The sequence below is a fragment of the Passer montanus genome, unplaced genomic scaffold, assembly GCF_014805655.1.
Source record: "Passer montanus isolate IOZ18808 unplaced genomic scaffold, ASM1480565v1 scaffold55, whole genome shotgun sequence".
Classification (NCBI taxonomy): Eukaryota; Metazoa; Chordata; class Aves; order Passeriformes; family Passeridae; genus Passer; species Passer montanus.
In genome coordinates, this window is record NW_024370485.1 from 2,414,686 (window position 1) to 2,432,610 (window position 17,925).

The following is a 17,925-nucleotide window of genomic DNA, read 5'->3' on the forward strand; positions in this document are numbered from 1 at the left end:
AGTGCCTGTTGGGATGGATGCCATCCAAGGGCAGTTTGCTGAAAGCCCTGCGTGCGTGCCCGGTGTTTGCTCAGTATCTGTGTATATTTTGCCACAAAAAGGCTGTGTGCTCTGTGCATCACACGGATGCACTCTCAGTTCCCAGGTGGTGGTTGTGCTTGATCTTGAAAGGAGCTATGCAGCATGGGGAAAGGGTCTTGTGAAAGCCTCCCTTCCCTCAAATGACCTTACTGAAACTGGTGCAGGAGCCCTGCCATTGGCCCTGGAGGAGACACAAATGAAGATGTCAGTTTGGGTGCAGCAGAAATTCTTTAGGAAAGGGTGGCCCAGTTCATACATCTGTTTCTTCATTTATGTGAATGAGGAGAGAATGATTTCTGTGGAGAGGTGGGGTCTAGAAGCTGCAGTGGTGGGGTGCTAAATGCACCTCCCTTTTCCGAGTGTGTTGGCAGTGCAGGGCTCCTTCATGTTGTGTTCAGAGCCCTGGAGGGATGCACAGCAGTACTCTGCACTACCCTGTGGGCTGACTCCAAAGCTGGGGAGAACCAGGGAACTCCCATTTCTTATGAGCTTGACTATGCGTTGGGAATTTCTTGTACAGAGCCTGCACTGCATAGCCGGGCTATTGGTCTGACACAGCTGAGAATGAAGAAATGAGAGTGAAATAGGGTTGCTAGAGAAAATGAAGAACAACTTAGCCTTGGGGGGGGAGGGTTGATGTTGGTGTCCAGTTCCATCTCTCCCAGAGCCCTCTTTGTCCAGTGGTATGCATAGATTTGGGCAACTGAGTATGTGGCAGGTGTGGAGGGTACTCTGTGCGAACTCTTTGGGATGCTGTGTGGACACACAGGTCCACTCCCGGGATTGCTGTGGCCACCTGGACCAGAGGAAGGCTTCCCAGCATCCACTCCTGGCTGTGCCAGGCCCAGGTTGCAAGCCCCTGCATGCCCTGGAGTACATCTCTATCACAGTGCCCTGGGGTGTCTCCACACCCAGTTCCACCCACGGACACAGCTCAGTACTGGGGCCAAAATCTAGCCTGTGGGATCTTTTCTTGGCCTGGACCAGGCATCTTTCCAATACTCTCAACTTTTCCCCCTTGCTTGGATCCCCCCTCCATCCAGAACCTGACCTACAGCTTGGGTGGCCTGGCTACAATTTCTGCAGCCCTGGAACCAAAGGAAGCCTCTCCTTAGGAATCTCTTTTTTGTGGAAGAGCGCGGGGGGGCTGTGCCTTGCCCAGGAGACCGCCATCCTGCCCGGGCAGGGTCCTGGACAAGGCGGGCACCCCCTTCTTCCCCCGCCGGTCTGTCGGGAGCGTTTCGGAAGAGAAGTGACTGGCGAGCCACATCCTTCCGGGGAGCAGCTCCGTCCCGAGGTGGGTTAGGAGGACAGGACACACGCAGAGAAAAACGCTTCCCGGCTCGCCCAGGTGAGGAGCAGCCCGAGGCTCTCAGAAACAGGGAGTGGCCGAGGGGGATCCGCCCCCGCCCCGCCGGTGAGTGCCCCCGCGACCCCCGGAGGTGGGCAGAGCCAAGCTTTCCATAGCCCGGGGGTGCCGGCTTCTTTCCAGCCGGCTGGACGAGGGAGGGAAGGAGAGGGAGGGACGGAGGGAGGCAGGGAAAGAGGGTGGGGAGGGCGCTTCAGACACACCTGCTGGGGCGGCGGCGCGGCGGGGAGCGGGAGCAGCCGCCCGGAGCGGGGATGGCAGGTAAGGGCCGAGCCCCGCCGGGAGCGGGGGCCGGGAGCGGGGTCCGGGAGCGGCGGAGCCCCGCCGGGAGCGGGGGCCGGGAGCGGCGGAGCCCCGCCGGGAGGCGGTGGCCGCTCGCCCGCATCGCCCCGGGGCCTGAGTTTCGCACCGGCTCGGGAGTGGCGGTGGTGGTGGGGGATGTCTGCGCTCCTTTTCCTCTTCGCCAGCCCCCTCGCCAGGAATGGCCTGCGGCTCGGCTTCTCCCGAAGAGCGGCGGAGGGAAGCGCTCCCGCCGCGGGAGGGGGTGCCCGGCGGGAGCGGGGCTGCGGCTCTGGAACCTTCTGCCCACCCCTCCCCTCCCTCTCCACCTCTGCCGAAAAGCTGCTCGCGGCTTGCACAGCCGGCTTGAGTTTCTTGGAGTTTGACTTAAAGGGGAAAATCTGCTGTGGAGTTTGAAACAGCTCAACTTCTGTGACCCGCTGCTGTGTCCTCCTCCAGCACGCTTGCGTCTATGTGACAAGAGTCTCAAATGAGATTTCAGCTTCTGCAAGAAACGCTGGTTTTATTCAACACTGAGCAATCCATATCTGTATTTGTATTTAGGCTCCTAAACTTGTTGGTGCAGAAAATGAGACACTTGGGAATCTTTTGTGGTGTCAACAATTCTCTGTTCCTGCTGTCTTCCATCCATCAGACCCCAAGCCTCCTGTGTTTGTATCTGGAGGATTCGCTTCTGCACAGACAGCTCTCCTAGCCATCCTCCTTGTTGTGCTGGCTATCAGTCTGAAATAGCATGCTATAATTTGCACCACAAGTAAAAAGAAACTCCAAAACCAACAAACAGAACTCCACCCTCAAATTTCCAAAGAAAAGGAAAAAGACTAAGACGTTTCCTTCCCCCATGGAATGTGAACCTCTGCCCTGCCCCTGGGGATGTTTGTGTGCCTTGGCTGCCAAAGCTGGACTTAATGCCAGCACCACAGCAGCAGGTAACTGTGCACATGTTGGAGGAGGAATGGCTTCTAAGTCTCAGGAGATCTTTCTGTGCTTTGCCTTGACAGCTAAAAGGATTTGTGTTGGCCTGTGAAGCAGACTTCATTTCTCAAGTGAAAGTAGATAACACTGTTTGAGTTGATCCATAGCTGGAGAGAGAGCACATTGCACATACCTGCTCCATCACAGCTTGTAGGACTTCATGGGCAGGTTCACCATGGCTCTGAGAGGTTTTGGCCCCTTCACTTGAGGGGTTCTCTCTTGCTTTATTTGGTTGGCAGAGTGCTTGCCTTGTTGCTACATATTTTCAGGGCTCCGTACAGCTGTGTGGAAGATACACCAAAGATATGCTCATGTGATTCCCTGCTGATGCCAGTACCTGTAGCCAAGCTTCTCTGTGGGATGGTGCCCTCGAGAACTTGTTTGTCACCAAGGCTTGGTGCACAGTGCCAGAGATTCATTTGCTGGATACTTTCCAGCCCCAAGGATGAGAAAGCATGTCCCAGGCTGCAAAAAATCTTGGTCCTGGGAGTTTTCCATTCTCATGGATGGGTCAAAAGGGAAGGTGTGGCTAGAGGGATTTAAGAATGTTTGAGAGATAAGGATAGTGTCTTCTCTAGACTTCCTACTGTATAGGGTTCTAACTCCCTTATGCACCACTTGCCTTCTACATATCTAAGGCTCTAGGTGGACACTTAAGATGCTGCTGAACCCATTTTTATGTAAAATATTTTCTAATGTATCTGAGTCTCATTTGCAAGATTGAACAAATGGAACATTTGCAGGATCATACGTCAACTCATGTTGTCCCATGCTGACTTATGCTTTCTACCTGTGCTTCTCCATCATTCCTCATCGTCTTCTCCTTTCCTTTTATCCTTCCAGCCGTGGAGAATGCGCCTCTCCAAGCCAGCAGCCTCCCAGAGCAGGAGGAGGAGGAAGACACCCTCTGGGAGAAGATCGAGAGCGCCCGACACCAGCTGACCCGCTCCCTGAACCCGGCCAAGCTCACCCCGTACCTGCGCCAGTGCCGCGTCATAGACGAGCAGGACGAGGAGGAGGTGCTGAACTCCTGCCGGTTCCCTTGCAAGAGCAACCAGACAGGTGGGAGAAGACACCAGCTTGCACTAGGATGGGCCTGGTTTGGGGGGGGATAACGTGGTTTTGACACAGAGTGGATGCTGCACACACCACGCTGCTCGCTCTTCTCTGAGGTGCTCTGTACCCAGGGCCTCGCCCTGCATGCACACAGAAGAGGGCAGTGCTCTCGCCTCATTCCCTCTCCTCTAGCCATTCCCATTTTTGTGGATGGAACTAGATCTGATGGAGATGCTATTTTCATATCACAAAGTGATATCACACAGTGGTCTCTCTGTTTTTCAAGGAATTCATCCTAGCTCTTTATCTGTTCTTCCAGGTTACCTGATGGACATCCTTCGGCGCCGTGGAAAGCGAGGCTACGAAGCCTTCCTGGAATCCTTGGAGTTTTACTACCCAGAGCACTACACACGGCTCACGGGGAGGGAACCAGCCCAGCGCTGCTCTATGATCCTGGGTAGGAGCAGGTGCTCTGTTCTCCCTTCAGCTGCTGCTTGCATGGGAAGGGCCAGAAAATTTTGTGCAAGTTCATGTGTCTGCTTAAAAACCGGGTTTGTGCTGGCAGTGTGTGAGGAATCCTGACAGTTCTGTACTCTGGAACTGGCAGGGAGGGGGCCACCTATACAGGTGTGAAAGACTGTGGTGCCATAAGCCTGGGACAACAAGGGCTGCAAACCCTCAGGACAACTTGTCACCTCTTTGTGGAAAACAGAGCATTGGGCAAATCTGTTTCTTGGGGTTACCCCTGTTTCAGCAGCCAGGAACAGGTTCTCCTTTGTCTCTCCCCAGATGAGGAAGGCCCTGAGGGACTAACTCAGTTCCTGATGATGGAGGTGAAGAAGGTGAGGGCTCAACGGAAAGAGCACCTGCTGAAGGAACACCAGCTCCAGGTGAAAAACCAGGCGTTGGAGCAAGAGCAGGTCCGGCTGGAGCAGCAGCTGAAGGAGCTCCTGAAGGTGCAGGAGCGTTGCCAGCGGCTGAGAGAGGAGTGGGACTCCAACAGCGTGGAGCTGCTGAGGCTGAAGGACGAGAACTACATGATGGCCATGCGCTACGCGCAGCTCTGCGAGGAGAAGAACGTGGCTGTGCTGCGGAGCAGGGACCTGCAGCTGCTGGTAGGATCCTGGGGAGCACAGGGTGGGCAGCGGGATGTGCTGGGGGTCTGACGGCCGAGCAGGATGCACATGGATGTCTGCATGTGGTGGCTTGTGAGCATGAAGGAGCTGATGGCACACAGGATGCGTGATGGGGATCCTGCCCTGCTCTTGATGGAAATGTGCCCTGCAGAGAGGCTGAGGCATGGGCACAGTGCAGGAGGCTCGCCACTGCCCGGGGGCAGCTGGAGATACATCACCAGCTCCTGCCAATTGGTGTAGTTGGAGGTATATCTCTAGAGGAGCCAGAAGCAGGGCTGCTGCCTTCCCTGGCATCCCTTGATGCTCAGCCTGGCTGCTGGCACCACAAGATGCCCTGTGTGCAGTCCTCTCTGGGCAGCACAGGCAGGCAGCAGACAGCTCCACTTTGTCAAGCTGTGTGTTTGTATTTACTTTATCCCCTTCAAGGGTTTGCGTTTTCCTCTCCCTAGGGAGGCCAGTGGCTGTGCAGCCACTCATACTGGGTGTGTGTGTTTGCTGCCTGGAGCTGGCCAGCCTGCCTTGCTGAGCTTAGGAGCCTTTTGGCCCAGACTCCATTCTCCTTGCCACTCCCCACCGCCTCCTCATGTCTCTCATGACGTTTGTAAGACTCATGCCCTGCATAGCTGCAGGAATTCATGACACTGCACTCCAGCTGCCAGGCTCTCACCTCCTGCAAACATGCACCCATTTCCTGCCTGGGCAAGGCCAGCCCTACCTTGAACCTATTAATAATCCATATTTTTTAAGTGCTCTGCTGCCTCCTGGCATTCCCCCTACCAGTCTGGGCCTGGACCTCTCACACAGCCTTGTGATTGCCTTTCATACTTTATTCTGTTCTGCCAGTGGCAGAATCCTCCTGTACCTTTTTTTCCGGTATTCCTGCCAATACCAGCTCCCCTGGGCCTCTTTGGAGTAGGGAGGTGAATCACTTGAAGGCAACTGTGGGCTGAAGAAATCCCCATGGAAGCAGCGTCTCAGCTTGCCTTCCCCTCCTGACTCTTGTGTCCAGAAGTGTCTGGTCCCCAAAAGTCATTGTAGGTCTTTTGGGCAGATTCACAGAAATAATTCATCCCTCCTTGAATCGGTCCAGGAAGTTTTGGCAGTGCTTCTTGGTGGCTTTCATAAGCTTCTCCTGTCCCATTTCCTCTCAAAGCCTTACTTACCTGTGAAATTGGTTCTTTGATCAATCTTATCAGTCATTACAGGTCTGGGAGGATCTTTGTTATCCTTAAAAGTTGCTGACTTCTGCTGTCTCCTGTGACAAGTTGATGGAGGAATGTGGGACCAGGCCAGGGAATGATGATGGGACTGGCTTGCCCCTGTAGTACTCTGCAGCCTCCAGCAGCTTGAACCTCAAACACCTCCCAGGCCAGAGGTGGCCTCCCACACTGAGTAGCCTCCAGTGGATTTTTCTGTTGTGAGTTTGTTTCTCAGCTGCTCTAGGAATCTTTGCGATACTCACAGCTGCTGGCCCTGGCAGCGCACCAGAGGTCCCACATCCACCCACGGTCAAGGCTAGCTGCACTGTGGATGCCCCAGGGTAGCAAGAAAGTTCTTGCACCAAGAGATGATCCTGAATGTGCTTATGCAAGTGCGTCTTCCTCCTTTCCCTGAGGGAGAAGCTTTTGTGTGCAGCTGTGCTGCCAACCTCGGCCCAGCAATGGATACTCCTTCACATGGTTGCCTGTGGTTGCCTCCCGTGCCTTACTCGCCTCCAGACGTGTTTTCCTCTCAGCACCTTCTCTGCTTCACTCTCCTAGTAAGGCAGCGGTGCAGGGCCATGTGTGTCAGACTGTTTCTTCCCTGGCTTGCAGGTGGACCAGCTGAAATGCAAAGTCTCCAGCCTGGAGGAGGAGTGCAGCCTGCTGCGGAGGCAGGCGTCGGCACCGCCCCAGCGAGAGGCGGAGGAGCGCGGCCACCCCGACACCGTGTCTGAGCTGTGGGCTGAGAACCAGCGGCTCACGGCATCGCTGCAGGAGCTGCAGGGCATGTTGCAGGTACCTGCTAGGGCAGGGCAGGCTCCAGGTCACCTCCTCTCCTAGGCCACCTCCAGTGTTTACATAGCCACTGGAGAGATGGGGAAATGGTTGGTTTGGGCTGGCCTGTCCCATCCTCCGAGCATACTGCTTGGCTGTGGTGGCTGCCATTGCGTCTGGGTAGTGACAGGTGCTTTTTTCCAGCTCTGTAATTCTTGATTGGGCTCACAAGTGTGACTTTGTGCCTTGGAGTGCACAGCAGATTGATGCTGCATGATGATGGCGGTTGTGCCAATCTGCCAGTCACTGCCCTGCCTCTTGCCCCCTTGGTGCTTGTGGTGCAGTGACAGTGCACTCTTGCCTCTTAGAAACCCGGTGAGGGCCCAGTGCCAGGCTCTGAGCAGATCCTCCTGGACATCCTGGAGCATGACTGGAAGGAAGCCCAAGACGACCGGCAGGATCTCTGTCAGAAACTCAACTCCCTGCAGAATGAGCTGCAGTGGGCCGAAGAGCTGAGGGATAAGGTAGAGCATTCATCACTGCCTCTGTCCCTGCACACCGAACAGGGCCTGGAAGAGAGGGGAGGGATGCTGGAAAGCAGTTTCTTTCAGGAAGGCTAATGCTCGTTGCTTGCTGTTACCAGTACCTCCAGGAGGTGGAAGATCTGCAGCTGAAATACCGAACGCTGCAGAAGGACTGTGATCTCTACAAGCATCGTATGAACACAGTGCTGCTGCAGCTGGAGGAGATAGAAAAAGAGCGGGACCAGGTAAATGGCTTTTGACTGCCCAGCAAGAACAGGCCTCTGGATACCTCTCCTTCCCCAGTGGATCTTGTGCAGCCATGCCAGGGTGGGAGGTGTGGATCAGCAGTGCAGTTCTGTGCTGTTCTCACTCAGTCTGGCTCCTTGCAGGCCATCCAGAGCCGTGATGGGGTGCAGCTGCAATACTCCCAGAGCCTGATTGAGAAGGACCAGTACCGCAAACGAGTGCGGGCCCTGGAGGAGGAGCGGGATGAGCTCCTAAGCAAGCTGAGCCAGGCAGAAGGGCTGAACAGCACACTGGAGGCACAGCTGCAGCGCTGCCGAGGCAGCCGCAGCCTCAGCAAGGTGAGGGTGGCTCGAAGGAAGGGGGAAGAGGGAAGGCAGAGGGGTCAGGACTGATTTCTGGGGGATGCAAATGGGATGATGGAGTCCCTTCTCTCTCAGATGTGCAGCTCTTCCTACTCCCTCTGCTCCAACCTCAGCAGCACCTGGAGCCTCATAGACAACCCTGCAAATGGACTCATGGATACCCTGGGGACTTCTGTTACCCCATTCCCAGGGGATTCAGCTATTCAGAGCATGGTGAGTGCTTGACCATGTGAGGCTGGCCCTCAGCTGAGGTCAGTGGAGACACTGCTCAGGAAGGGCACACAGGCATTGGAGTGGCTTCATCGTGAGGCTGTGACTTGGTGTGGGGTGGTGTGTAAGGTGTAGCAGATCTCAGATACAAGGCTCTCAGTCTCTAACAAACTGGCCAATGCTTCCCTAAAGTGTGTGAAACCCTTCATTCCATATGAGACCCTATAAACCAACAGCCTCATGTAAGATGCTGTCCTCCCTAAACTGCTGTTTAATCTATGCATACTGGAGGAGAAATCCAGACTCTTTTGAACCCTATAGCAGCATCGTGTTGTTTTTAAGGGAGTCAGGTTCTTTTCTTTGACTCCTTGAACTGCCATCCCAGAGCACCCTGAAATGTGCAGTCCCATGGGTTACTCATACATCTGGGTGTGTGGTGGCTAAAACAGAAATATAAGGACAAGGGTTGGATAATCTGTCCATCTGCTACTGCTCCCACAGCTTGTGCTTTGCAGAAAATGGGGACGCAGTGTCATGGATCGCTAGCTGAGCTATCTGCTTGGGAAAACAAGGCGCCCCTGGGAGTTTGGAGGGATTTGGGTTTTCCTAAAGAGGATTGTGGTAGCCAAGGAGCTGTTTGCTCCCTTGGCCTGAAGGGAGGGGAGAAGTGGTGCTGGGTGTTGGTGTTAGCAAGCATGTCTCTCACTCTGCCCAAGGATGAGACTCCCGACAGTGAGAAGGATATCAACCGCCTTTCCACCTTCCCCTTCCCTCCCTGCATCGGCTCCATCCTCCGTCGGCAGCGGGAAGAGAGGTGCATGCCCCACAAAAGGTGATTGCTGCCTGAGGGCTGCTTGTCTCCTCTGTGGGGGTTGTGGGGTCCAGGAAGAGATGCCTGGCAGGGTTAGGAGAGAACCTGGAGTGGAAACTGAGTGGAAAGGCTGTCTGGAAGTTGTCTGGAAGGCTCTAGGGGTGCTTGGGTGGTGGGGAAGACTGTGGAGCTGAGATTGAGAATGGAATGCAAACAGGCTTTGGAAAAGCAGCTACCTTACACATCCATTTTGTGTCTTCTTTTTAGCTTGTCCTGTGGCTCCTTTAGCAGCATTGAAGATGGAACAGGTACAAGGCTTTCCTCAGTGGGCTTAGCTAAAATGGAATGGGTGCTGTGGGGAGAGGGGTTGGACAAGTGACCTTCCCTCACACCTGTGGTTTATGTAGCTCATTGCAAGGGCTCTGAACCTCTATCATGGTACTATGGGCCCTCATATCCCCTGTGCCTTGTCAGGCACAGCAACTTTAAAAGTTGGCTTTTCCTCTGCAGAGCAGGTTGCTATTTGCATCAGCTCTGTTTGGCTCATGGGGAGCTGTTGAGGGGGGTAGGTAATAGAAGAGGGAAATACTTTTGCCCTGGGGTGTTACTGGATACTCCCTTTATCTGTTACTACCTGTGTGGTGGGTTGTAAGTCTCCTGGAGTGAAGAGGAGCGTCCTGCATCCTGGTGCTGGCAGGTCCCGTGGTAGGTGCTGGAGGCTGATCTCTGGGCACATCCAGGTGGCCCTGGCTGCTGCTGCCTTCTAACCAAAATGCTGATGAAGGGAACGAAGATTTGCTGGTCCTCAGGAAACATGGGAAACCCTTTTCTGGAGGGTGACCATTCAAAGCCTCCCTGCAGCCTCAGTTTCCCAGTCAGATGCTAGGAAATGGTCAGGAGAGGATGGCAGACCCTTGCCCCCCCAGAACACAAGCTCCCTGCAGCATTAGTACAGGCAAAGTGCTCCCTCTCCCTTTTGCTCTTTCCTAGGCAGCAGTTTTCCTGGAACCTTGCTGGAGGCCTTCTCCTCTTCTTCCAGCAGCACCTATGCCAGGGTGAAGTCGGAGATCTGCTTGTCCACGCTTTCCAGCCGCAAGGAGGTCACCAGGAGGTGACTGCTGCTCTCTGAGCTGGGCACTCTGTTGGGGTGCTTGAGGGGGCATTTTGTGGTGCCAGGCACCATGCTTGGGAGACCCTTCGTTTCTGCCCCTCCCTTGCAGTTGCAGGCCCATTCTTGCTAGTGGGAGAGGAGAGCAATGAAGATCCTATAGTCCCTGCTTCCTAGCAGGACTTCAATTTTGCACTGTCCTATTGATTATGGCAGGGGTGGAGATGTTGCTCTGGGCTGGACATGCATCTGTCTAGGCTGGGAAGGACTGTGGGAGCCCAGCTTGGCTTTGTTGGTGGGGCTGGTGGGATAGAAGGGGCTGTGGGGCTTTGCCAGCTCTGTGTCAACCCTGGTGAGTCACGAGCTCCATGCTGCTGTAGCTGGACACAAGGCATGGGGGACTGGCTCTTAGAAAAGGCAGTAAACCGCAGTTGCCAGACTTGGCATTTCTCCTTACCAGGTCACTGGTGGTGCAGCTCACTAGTGTGGGTCATCCCAGCCACCCCTCACCCCAGGAGAAGAGGCTTGGAGCAGACATCTCTATCCTTGGAGGGAACAGGACAGGAATTTATGTCCAGTGGGTCAAGCCGGGCTCACGGGTTGAAAAAGCAGGACTCAGGGAAGGGTGCCGGCTCATTGAGGTGAGTCTGGGAACGGGCCCCTTCTGTGGGTTTGCAAAGCACCTGAGATGATGCAAGGAGTGCAGAGTGATCCCCAGTGCAAGATGACCTCTCCCCAACTTGAAGTCCACTCCATTTCTCTTATTTTCCAGGGCTGCTCCCTGTCTAGAGCTTTACACAGCACAAACACCCACCTGGGTCTCATTGTACTTGAGTGTACCTGTGCATGTAAAAATGCCAAGACCTTCTGAAACCCTTCCTTGAGCTGTGGGAAGGGAGAAACAAAAATGAGTCACACAATTAAGATGCCAGTATGGCTTTGTGTCCCTCACCTTTGTGTCTGTCACCTTGTGGCTTTTCAGAGCAGTTTGCTTTCTGCATCCTGCACATGCCCATTGTAAACCAATCAATTCTGGAGCAAGATTTCTTAGGCCTTTGTGACCCTCCTGAGTTATAGAGAATAATTGCTCTGAAGAAAGCTCCTGGGAGGAGGGGAAGGGCATTTGTTTTGCCAAGAATGACACCACTTGAAATACAGCTGCACCACTTGAATTAATATCCCACCTGTAACTGAAAACAAACCAGTGCTCCTGCTCCCACACACGTTCATGCACACACACATTTCCTTTCACAACAGCCCACCATCCAGACTGGGTGATGGTTAGCAACAGGTATTGTTGCAACAGCAGAGGCTGGGGAGGGAGCCAGAGGCAGACTGAGGATGCCTTGTCCCCAAATACAGTTTTTCCCAGACCTGCCTCACTCTGTAAAACCTTTTGTGTAACCCTGATGGGTGAGGGAGCCTGGGGGGGTGCATGCTCTTCCAGCCCTTAGGTCTAATGGCATCGGGTCCTTGCTAGCTGAGGGTGCCATCGCTGAAGGAAGAGGTGCTTTCCCTGGAGAACTGCACACGGGAAGTTGCCTACCTGAGCCTGCTGCACTGGGATGAGCCGTCTAGTCTCATCTTTCAGCTTGACCTAGAAGGTAAGGTGCTGGCAGCTAGGTCGCCTTTGACCCTGAGCTCTCTGCCTCCCTTTCTAGACCCTCCACCCAAACCTAGAGATTGATCTCAGTTATTCTTTCTCCTCTCCTGTTTGGTCCTAGGCCACCATGTCAGACACAGGGGTTGGCCATAGCTCCAGTAGCTTTCCCTCTCTGGTGTGGCTTGTGCATCCTCTGAGTTACGGGAGAGAGGTACAGACCTTCTGTCTGTTTGCCTCCTCTGCACCCCAACCCCAATCCAGAGCGCCACAACTGTGCTGGGCACTTGGCTTTCTTATTGGTGACTGTTGTCTGCTGCCTCCCCACCTGTGGCGACCTGTGTTTTATGCTCCAGGATACCAGCCTCTGCGGGCAGCCCTGGAGGAAGGGAAGAAGTTCTCTGGAGACTCGTTCTACGTGCGCAGCAACGTGTCGCTCCTGGAGCCGTCGGACCCGTACGCGCTGTGCGTGAAGGGCCGCGAGATCCTGCACATCACGGACACCATGCACAGGGGCCGCCTGGAGTGGTACTGCTCTCGCGTCGACCCCCTGACCCTGCGGGACCTGGACAAGGGCACGGTGCCCAACTACAGCAGGTAAGCGGCGAGAGGAGGGAGGCAGGGGCTCCCTGCCCCATTTGGCTGTGCCGGCCGTGCCCTCGCCGTCCTGGGGCTGCAGACTGGCCTCTCGTGGTGTGGGATGAGTAAGTCTTGCTCAGGGACCAGTGTGGAAGTGTTTGGGAGCCTTTGAGGAGTGAGAGCTTTGATATGCCTATGCTTCAGCAGGTCTGTGGGATTGGGGAAGAGGATCCCAGCACACTGTGGTCCCTGGGGCTTCTGGAGTTGCTTGAGTGCAAGCTCTCTTGTCTTTTCAGGGCTCATCAGCTTCTGAAGATCCAGGAGAAGCGCCAGATGCTTGGGCAGCAGAGAGGCCACAGAAATACCGTAAGTCAAAGAAGAGGGTGATGAGAGCCGTGGTGTGTGTACATGGCCATTTCACCACCTCAGGGACAATCTGCCCCACTCTGTGGGTAAACCAACTTGTACAGAGGTGGCAGATGGGTTAGCAAACAAAGCCTTTAGGCCAGGCAGTGTTACTGCTCTGCGGCTGCTTTTCTACCACTTCCCCACTTCCCAGACTGAACCTAATGGATGGCAGTCCTAATCCCTTGCTTTTTGTAAGGGTGCTCCATCCTTTTTGCCAGAGGATGTTCTGCAGCCAGTTCTTCCTGTATGTGGAAAGGGCAGTGCTCTCAGCCTAATTGCCCTCACTTTCTCCTCAGCTAAAGAAACGGGCCTTGGGCCAACTGCGCTTGGTGAAATCCAAGCCACAGAGGAGCCCAGAACAGCCTCCCCAGCAGCTGTGGCTGGACCCCTGCTCAGGTGAGCTGTTAGCCCTGTGCCTGCCCTGTCACCCTTGCAGACGCAGTTGTCCCCTGGTCATCCAACCTTTTCTGGAGAATAAACTGCTGTGTAACTCAAGGGAGACCCAGAAAACGGGCAGGGGGTCTACATCCAGGGTATCTGTCCATGAGTGAGTGTTGTAACCAGGGTAGGGTCTCTCCAGGGACGTAAGATGGTTTGGTAGGCGCCTCCATGATGCAGGATGAGGAGGTGGTACAGAACAAAGGGATGGTCCGTAGCCTGTCCTGGTCTCCTGTGTTCTCACCTTTGGCTTTCTCTTCTTCCATGCTGTCTCCCAGACCCAGACACAAGCCTGAAGCCTTACAGCCTGGTGCGCCCTGTGGTGGTGAAGACACCCCGTCCTGTGGTGCTGTTGCCAAGCTGCATTGCACCACGGCTCATCAGGAACCTGCTGGACCTGCCCACCTCTCGCCTGGACTTCCACGTGTGCCCAGCAGGTAGGCAGCGATATGTGGTTGCTCAGTCAGTTTCAGTGAAGAGCTGCTCCTTACTTGGAAGGCTGAGTTATGGTCTCATGGAAAGCCCATGAGATCTCTCTCTTCAGAGGGTAAGTGTGGGAATCTCTTGGTCTTCCCATGTAACACCTGTGGACAGGTCACTTTTTTTGGCTCTCTGCAAGACATTCCCTGCTATTTTTAACTGTGTCCTATCTCTTTGGCCCACAGGGAAGCCAGCCCTCCTTTCTGGTCACCTGAGGCATGGGGATCTTCTCTCTTCCCTTGAGTGGGTGGTGGTGTAGCATTGCCTTGCTGCTCTGGGTGGCTCTTCCCAGAGATGAAAACCCTGGCTGATGTGGGATCTGCAGGTTGACTTCATGCCAGCTCTTCCTGCCCAAAAATGGGAGGATCCAACCTTAGAGCTGTTATCCCCCTCCTTCTGCCAGGAGAAGTGAGGCTGACACACAGCTAAAGAGGCTGCTGGGGAAAGGGCATTTCTCCCATAGGGAATGTTCAGAGAGGACACCTTCCTCTTTCCTCCTTCCTCACGTCTCCAGTGCTCTCTTTTCCCAGTGTTTAGAGTTGTCCCTTTGCCAACTGTGGGACTGAAAAATAAGTTGGTTTATTTGTTTGCGAGGTAATGATGGAGGTGAAAAATCTCTGGTTTGCTGAAGGATGGCTCTGAAAATTTTGGCTGCTGGGCTTCTCGGCTGAGTGACTTGGCCATATATCCTGTCCTGCTGAGCCCTCTGCAGGGTCCCCCTCACACTGCACGGGGGACCTGCTTCCAAGCTTTTCTTGCCATTGGGAATATACACTGAGGGCAAAAACTCCATTGTCCCCTGCTAGTTTTGCTGGCTGTGAGGGAAGGAAAATAATCCATGAGCCCCAAGCCATTTCTCTTTTTTTTTTGCTGCCTGTATTTTCTTTCCATCTTCCAGGAGAGTCTGCTGCCTGCAAAGTAAACATGGCTTTGCAGGATCCAGGTCTGCCTGGGAAGTACTGTGTCACCAGTACTGTGTCACTGATGCCCAGCCAGCCTGGAACCTGGGATAACTGGAGCATGCTCTGGACCCAGTTCCAAACATGCCTTCTGCTAAAAATATTACTTTATTTCCATCTTAGGGACAAGCAGCTCCTAAAAGCCTTTTTATGATGCCTATGTTTCCGTGGCAGTGTGGGCAGCTGCCTGGAGCAGCATGGTGGGCAGGTAAAGCCTGGCTGCTGCCTCAGCCACACTGGGATGCAGAGCCTGGCTCCCAAGCCAGCTCTGGGTGTGTTGTGTCAGCCTCCGTTGGGAGTTTCCAGGGGTACCTGGCTGTCCTTGCTTTGGCCATGCTGTATCCAGCTCTGCCCCCAGTTCTCTGTCCCAGCATCACCTCTCTGCTGCTTTCCTGGTGCTGGCTGCTGCGTGCTGTCCTGCCTCTGAGCAGGCTGCCTCCAGCAAAAGGAGATGCAGCTCATCCCCATTTTCCTCCCACTCTCCCAGCATACACCCACTCCTCTTGCTTCCCCAGCGTGGTGCTCACTTACAGGAGCCGTCTATAAGCCTGTGTTGCACTCAAACCCTGCAGAAAACCTATCTGGCAAGATAAAGTGGTTATTTTCCTGCCATGCTCTGTTAGGGAGGAGTTGGGACAGTGTGGCAGTGGGTGGATAATGCCTGTGAGCCAGCTTAGGCTGCTGTGCTACAACACAAGGTGCTGCTCTTGCCATGCAGGGTGTCTTCAGCTGTGATATCTCGCTTGTTGCCTACCAGAAAGCTGCAGGAGATCCGTGCCCAAAGTGTGATGCTGTATAATTAGCCTTGCTCTCCAGAATCTGTAAACACTGAACTCGATAAGCACCAGTGCAGCAGCCAGCGTGTGGGATCTGAGGTAGAAAGTCTGTGCAGGAGGGAGAAGGGGCTGACATCTTTCTCTTCCTGTTTCCTCTTGGCTTGCAGAGAAGCTGGCAGGAGGGGATCCCAGCGCAGCCCACGCTCAGGAGCACCCTGTGTCTAGAACTGCCCCCCAGGACCAGAGGGAGAGTGGACGAATCCACATGATCCGGGAGGCAATGGAGAAGGTGCTGAGGCTTTTGGTGTGGGGAGAAAGGGCCAGGATGGGGCAGCTCATTCAGACTGGAGGAGAGGAGAGGAGAGGGCAGCTCATTGGGGGAAGAAGGAGAGTGGTGTGGTGATAGAAAAGGAGCTGCTTGCTTGGGGGCTGTGTAATTTGGAGAGTGTTTCAGGTCGAGATACTGTGGAGTTGTGGAGCAGCAGATGTGGACATTTCCCTGAGTCTCTGATGAGCTCAGATAAAATAAATGGGAAATGGGGATTTGTGGGGGAGGCAGTGGGACATGCCATACTCAGAAGTGACCTCCCTGCTCTTACATTCCTCATGTTCACCAAGGTGGCAACAGCTCTGCTCAGGGCAGAAATGTGAGACTGTGGGTGACAGCGATGACAAAGAGGATGTGAAGATGAGCTGTGGCTGAGAGAGGGGTCCAGTGAGCTCTTGGGTTGGATTGACAGTGATGGAGTGGGTGACCCTGCTCTTTAATTCTCCCCTTTTCTATTGGCACTGTCCATAAATCTCACTTTTAATGGAATTAGTATTGGAAAAGCAATGATATTGCACAGTATGGGGTTTGATTTAATGTAACTGTCAGGGGCTGGGGTTATTTTTTCTCCATTTAAATCACTAAATCTATTCAATTTCCTTTCCAGAATAAACACTGCCTGCTAGAGCTGGGAGTTGAGGGTGTGAGGGATCTAATTAAAAGTGAAATATACCCCATCGTTATCCATGTCGAGGTCACTGAGAAGAACGTTAGAGGACTCAGGTGAGGAAAGAGCGTGGCATGGATGGATGGAGGGTGTCATGGGAGGAGAGAGAATCCCTGGCCTCTGTTCAGAGACAGAACAAGGATCAGGAGAGAGCACTGGGTGTGTGTGCTGGGCTTGGTGCTGTGAGGAGAGTAATTCCTTTCTGTACATGGTGGCTTTGCCCCCCACCTGTTGATGCCCAGGGTGACATTTGTCCCTGTGTTTTCCGCAGGAGCTTGCTGGGGAAGGCGGGCCAGCGGGACTCGGAGGTGCTGAAGGTGTGCCGTGCTGTGGAGCGGGCTCTCCACACCCTGCCGTGCTCCTGGGCCCCAGTGGAGCCCCACGCCTGGAGCCACGCCGAGGAGCTGCCCAAGCTGGTTCGTGGATGCATCTTCCAGGAGCAAACCCGCCCGCTGTGGATTGAGGAGGGCGATGACTGAGTGGGGGGGTGGCAGGGCGGCTGCTGCCCCTACTGTCCCCAAGAGCTGCTCTCAGAGGTCCCTGCCTTCCCAAGCCCTTCCAGGTAGTGTGTTCTTCCTCCCTGAGGGGATGCTGGCAGCTAAGGCCCCCCAGGGTAGCCTTTCTCATCCCCTTGAGGGACACCAAGAGCAAGGAAGTAACAGATAACAGTGCCTCCTCTGTCTGAGCTTTCTGTATTTCCTTGGAAAGACATCTTCCATCATGGTGGAAACCACCCCTGCGGGCTGTTCCCTGTCACCTTGGGCTGCCCTTGTACGTGGTCAGATTGACAGACAGGGAACGCAGGGGAGCTGTGTGGGATCAGGCTGCGTAGGAGCATTTCTCACATAGATTTCCAGCTCTTGAGCTCTTCTCCTGTCACCTCCATCTCCCCTGCCCAGGGCACTGTGTGCTCTGGGTCCTCTCTCCTCATCTACCTCGCCTCTGGCCCCAGGGCACAGGGAGCATGGCTCATACACCCGTGACCCACTGCGGCTGGAGTGACAATAAGGTTACAACAAACCCTCGTTTTATGGGAGCTGTACTCTTTATTGCTTGTAAATTATTAATGGAGCCTTTCACTGGCAAACCGCCTGTAAAGGAGAATTAAATACCATTCATAATGGGAATGGGTGGCAGGCTGCAGGCTTGTGTGTTACTGGGGAGGTGTGGGTGGTACACGATGGGATATTTTTCTCCTCCTTCGGGTAAGACCCAACTGCCCAGCCCCCCAGGGGAAGGAGGGAGCACTGCCATTGCTCTTGTAGGGCAGCAAGAAGTGTGGGGTGAGGACAGGCTAAGTGTGCCACAGACTAAGTCTCCTCCCTTTTCCACTTGGCCCCTGGTTTTCAGTCCCTTGTTCTCCCTAGCACTAATGTTGGTCAGGGTGCTTTAGGAAAGTCAGGGAAAAACTCACTTGAGTTTTGAATTGTGTCTGGCTGGGGTCCCTAGAGCTTTGCATCCCTCCATGCCCTAGTTAGCATGACGTGACACACCAGCTACCCCACCCTCCTGGGGGGCATCAAGGAGGCTGAGCCC

The 17,925-nt window shown here is 54.4% G+C and overlaps 1 protein-coding gene across 3 annotated transcripts; it reads left to right on the forward strand.

Annotated features, from left to right (window-relative positions):
- The first annotated feature begins 1,643 nt into the window (after nucleotides 1–1,643).
- On the forward strand, nucleotides 1,644–17,512 carry CARD10 (caspase recruitment domain family member 10). Of its 3 annotated transcripts, none has more exons than XM_039725406.1 (21): nucleotides 1,644–1,711; nucleotides 3,569–3,787; nucleotides 4,101–4,238; nucleotides 4,571–4,896; nucleotides 6,732–6,914; nucleotides 7,262–7,417; nucleotides 7,537–7,662; nucleotides 7,807–8,001; nucleotides 8,101–8,238; nucleotides 8,952–9,067; nucleotides 9,314–9,354; nucleotides 10,037–10,157; nucleotides 10,615–10,795; nucleotides 11,635–11,758; nucleotides 12,111–12,351; nucleotides 12,630–12,699; nucleotides 13,038–13,137; nucleotides 13,458–13,616; nucleotides 15,562–15,683; nucleotides 16,330–16,445; nucleotides 16,661–17,512. In XM_039725406.1, exons 1-21 carry the CDS (start codon nucleotides 1,705–1,707, stop codon nucleotides 16,866–16,868), a joined length of 3,087 nt encoding a protein of 1,028 aa, XP_039581340.1. In that variant the 5' UTR covers nucleotides 1,644–1,704; the 3' UTR covers nucleotides 16,869–17,512. The 3 variants fall into 3 exon arrangements, with proteins under 3 accessions (XP_039581340.1, XP_039581339.1, XP_039581341.1); XM_039725405.1 differs by lacking the exon at nucleotides 1,644–1,711 and adding an exon at nucleotides 1,748–2,679; XM_039725407.1 differs by lacking the exons at nucleotides 1,644–1,711; nucleotides 13,038–13,137; nucleotides 15,562–15,683; nucleotides 16,330–16,445; nucleotides 16,661–17,512 and adding an exon at nucleotides 1,748–2,679 and having other exon boundaries at nucleotides 13,458–13,610.
- Nucleotides 17,513–17,925: the final 413 nt, after the last annotated feature.

Bases quoted from the DNA above. Each gene is read 5' to 3' on its own strand.
- CARD10 (XM_039725405.1), top strand. From the start codon at position 2,592: ATGGAATGTGAACCTCTGCCCTGCCCCTGGGGATGTTTGTGTGCCTTG. The intron at 7,663-7,806 runs GTAAATGGCTTT...GGCTCCTTGCAG, and splicing joins TAGAAAAAGAGCGGGACCAG to GCCATCCAGAGCCGTGATGG. The intron at 11,759-12,110 runs GTAAGGTGCTGG...TTTATGCTCCAG, and splicing joins CTTTCAGCTTGACCTAGAAG to GATACCAGCCTCTGCGGGCA.